The following is a 4280-nucleotide window of genomic DNA, read 5'->3' on the forward strand; positions in this document are numbered from 1 at the left end:
CGGACCCTATATATATATATATATATATATGATCAAGTACTGAAGCCACTACAAAAGCTGTTTCCAATTATATATAGATCGACTATTATATATGTGATTTTCTGTAAGGTAAAATAATTTTAATAATAATCTTTAAAAAATATTGTGAGCAAAGAAAACCTTGATCCATTCCCCCCTTAAACAACTGGGAATATTCTCTATTTAAGCAAGTTGTTGTTAAATAACTAAATTTACTAATCAATTCATTAGCTTATAAACCACTAAAGTGGTAGCCCAGTTAGCAAAGATTAGGAGATTGTTATTCTCTCCTGAGGTCACAGGTTCAAAACCACTTGTCTTAGTAAAACTTATGAACCAAAGTCTTGTGAGCCTTTGCATGCTAACACTTTGGTGGGGTTGCGGTTACGGGCTGCTTTACTCGAAATCAGTAGCGCCTATGGTTTAATTTGAACATGCCCCAATGACTGGAGGTTCTTATGGTCACCCTCAGAGAGAGAAGTTACACAGACCGCCCCTCCCCACTCTTTTGAGAAGAACAAAAATCATTAGCATATAAGATTTTCTATGAATTAAAGTTATAATTTAGTAATTATGTTATCTGTTTTCCAACACTAACTATACTCTATACGTATAATAAGTTAGGATATTAGCAACACAAGTCATAAGAATATTAGTTACGTACGTTCGTGCTTGCTAAAATATTAGTAAATTAAAGTAGTAAATATAGAGAAATGTTTTAATTATAAAAATTGATATTCTATAAAAGTAAATTTACAAAATCTTGATATGATATATTAATTTATAAATTTATATTTATAGAATAATCTCTTTACGACTATAACACTTCTTATGATTTATATATCTTAAGAATCCAACAATGGCAGATTATAATGAAAAAGAAGAAAGAAGATAAAAACTAAAGAATTTGGTCAAAGTAATGTTAATATCAAGGTTAATATTGTCAGTTAATCTACCATCATGTAGGTATTTAATTGCACCATATCGGGTTTGAATTTCAATAATCCCAATGAATTATAATCGTACCGGACCCAAAATATAAACTATTGTGTTAGAAATAAAAGGAAATAATAATAAATATAAAGAATAAATATAAAAAATTTAATGTCAGGGCTGACCATGTACAGATGCCATCCCACATGTGATGTACCCCACAATCCATTACCCCAATTCAAAAGAATCAAAACCCTGCCAACGCTTGGAGCCCCACATGGGCATGCCATGCCCATAACATACAGCCATGTGGACCTCCTCACATGGGCATGCTCCTCTCCTTTCCTTCAAACCGACGCTCCTGATTTCCCTCCCACAACCCCCCCAAACGCATCTTGACCGTCCCAGTGAATCCCCAGTATTCCATATGGGTGGCTGTCCCACCCTTGTCCCCATTTTGCATGGACAGCTTGCCTAAAGGGTGCTGCTATTGCTACCGACAGCTGAGTTTGCCTTGGTCCATAATTCATGCATTTCTGGGAATAACAAAGTCATTCACATCTCTTTAATACCTTCTTTATCATATTCTATAAAAATACAACCTTGCATTCCCACCTTCCCCGCATTGGACATTTCCTTCAACTTTCTTCCCAAGAACTTTAGCAGCCTCCAAAGAAAATAACAAACACCTGCAGAAGAAGTCAGAATATGTGCACCGATCCGTCAAGCTAGAAGCAAGAACTTTTCAAGCCCTTATCTTTTGGCTAAAGATAATAGGGAATATGGAAAGCAAGGTAGCATATGACAACGATCTCAACCTCAAGGCAACCGAGCTTAGATTGGGGTTGCCGGGGACAGATGACAGAGAAGAACAAACGCTTTTTAGTGCTAGAAACAACAAGCGGCCACTGCCTGACACGAGCAAGGAGTGCGGATCAAAGAAAAAGTCTGATGCTCAGCACGTGGACAATGAAACTGCTCCTCCCACGAAGTAAGTTCTTGTAACTCTTTTTTCTTTTTCTTTCTTTTTTTTTTTTTTATCATGTATAAGTTTGGCTAAAATGATAGAGTTCGTGGAGTTTAGGTCTTAGATTTGAATCTTGAAATAAATAAATAAAACTCATATATCGTGTCTGACATGACAGGGCACAGATAGTGGGGTGGCCGCCAATCCGATCTTACAGGAAAAACAACCTGCAGCCGAAGAAGTCTGATCAGGCTGAGGTTGCTGGTATTTACGTGAAAGTAAGCATGGACGGAGCCCCTTACCTCAGAAAGATTGACCTAGGGATTTACCAGGGCTACCCGGAACTCCTAAAGGCTTTGGAGAGCATGTTTAAATTCACCATTGGTAAGAACATTGGTTAGTGTTGCTTTTGTTGTTATGCTTTGACGTCGTTCTTGTGTGTTTGACGACGTTTCTTATGGTAAAAATGACCTTGGTTTTACCATTTTCCAGGTGAGTACTCCGAGAGGGAAGGCTACAAGGGGTCGGAATATGCCCCAACTTATGAAGACAAAGATGGAGATTGGATGCTGGTTGGAGATGTTCCGTGGGAGTAAGCTCTCTCTCTCTCTCTCTCTCTCTCTCTCTCTCTCTCCATTTGTCGTATTTCTCATTACTTACGGATATTACCTACTCTTGCTGCAGTATGTTTATGTCATCCTGCAAAAGACTCAGAATCATGAAAGGATCAGAAGCTAGAGGCTTGGGATGTGGAGTATGAGCTGCCTACAACTCACAGCAACCCAGAAAAGCAGGTCGAGCAACGATTTCTGCCATTAAGAGCACATCCCGGCCCTCAGCTTGGGTTCTCGAAAAAGAAATTTGGATTTGAAGTTTGGTCGCGTCGTTCACAGTCGCTAGTGTTCGGCTGGAAAGCGTCAGAAACATAGTGTTTGACTGGTAGTCTGGTGGTTTGTGGCATCTCTGATGCTATTGTATTGCTTCTACTGATTCTCTCAAGCCAAAACTGCATGGAAGGAGTTATTGCTTCGAAAGTCGTATAAACTTAATGACATGTTTATTCAGTTTGGTTTTGTATTGTTAATATCGATACAGTGATATAAAACTATATACCATATTATAAGTTTACCCAATGTATTTCTGATCTTATTGAACCTGATAAAAATTATGTGTGGCATTCAGATTTTGTTCCTCTTTCCATGGCACACTTTCTATCTGAAAATAGCATGTGTTATTCTCTCTTGGGGAAAGAATCAAAATCCATGTGTTCGGCTTGTCATGATACAAAACCCTTTACATGATAGATAGACAGGTTCAATCCTAGTCCAGCAGCACCTACAGTGGTGCGAAACCCTCCTTCACGAGTGTCCCCCAGCCAAGAGAAGCAGACCGGCATAAAAAAAAAACTCTTTAAAGGGTACTGTACTGAGGCTTTGGTTTTGGAGGATGCTTATCTTAATAAGGCTTTTTTACCACTACCTTTGTCCACACTCGAGAAAATCTCAAGAGAGATTCTCTGTACAATTAATAATCCTTTACCAGTTCTATAAAAATACCTTTCATTTCTAAATCCATCCATCATACAGTATTTCTATGAATTGGACACAACCAGTATGATCAACGTGATAATGATGGCAGGTTAGTTAGATGACCGTCGTAAATATTGATTAAACTATAGTGTATGACTTCAGAAATTACTAATTATAATAATGCGGAAGACGGACTCTTCGAAAATCATTTCAGAGTTAGAAAAAGCAACAGCGATTTCCCACCAGAGTCTATATATGAACTATTAATGTGCTAACTACTAATTGAATCACTGACTTTAATCAAATCTGAAATATTAGATTAGAACTGAAATTGCCATGTTTTTCTCCGTTTTATAAAAGTAATTCCTTTTAATGTTGATCATAAGAGTTTGCCGATAAAAAAAATGTTGATCAAAGTTTGAACTTATTATCTTTACTAGACAACAGTACTTGAGGTACTGTCAGTTTCTGATCAACCAGAAAGTGTGCCCATGAATCATGATCATGAATCCCTGCGTGGTTTCATCATGACTGCGTGAAATTGAAGAACAATAAGTTCAGAAACATTTTCCACTGCAGTTTGTCTTCCAACTTCCAAAGGAAAGGTGCACCTAGACCAGGTGCTAAATATGCACCCAAACTGTTAGTAAAGACCAATAACGTGAGGTAAAAGTTTATGGTAAAACCACGACTTCGTGGGTGTTTTTGGACGTTGAAATCTCAAGATGATCTGAGTTGTTTTTATAAATGGTAATATTTTATATATTTCAATGAGATGTGTTTGAATGTAAATAGATTAAGATATGTATTATTAAAAAAAATTAAGATATGTA

The 4280-nt window shown here is 37.2% G+C and overlaps 1 protein-coding gene across 1 annotated transcript; it reads left to right on the forward strand.

Annotated features, from left to right (window-relative positions):
* The first annotated feature begins 1499 nt into the window (after nucleotides 1-1499).
* Nucleotides 1500-3104, forward strand: LOC122277758 (auxin-induced protein 22B-like). The gene is made up of 4 exons (XM_043087891.1): nucleotides 1500-1942; nucleotides 2097-2302; nucleotides 2411-2510; nucleotides 2603-3104. Exons 1-4 carry the CDS (start codon nucleotides 1734-1736, stop codon nucleotides 2676-2678), a joined length of 591 nt encoding a protein of 196 aa, XP_042943825.1. The 5' UTR covers nucleotides 1500-1733; the 3' UTR covers nucleotides 2679-3104.
* The last annotated feature ends 1176 nt before the right edge of the window (nucleotides 3105-4280 follow it).

The sequence above is a fragment of the Carya illinoinensis genome, chromosome 1 (genome assembly GCF_018687715.1).
Source record: "Carya illinoinensis cultivar Pawnee chromosome 1, C.illinoinensisPawnee_v1, whole genome shotgun sequence".
Taxonomy (NCBI): domain Eukaryota; kingdom Viridiplantae; phylum Streptophyta; class Magnoliopsida; order Fagales; family Juglandaceae; genus Carya; species Carya illinoinensis.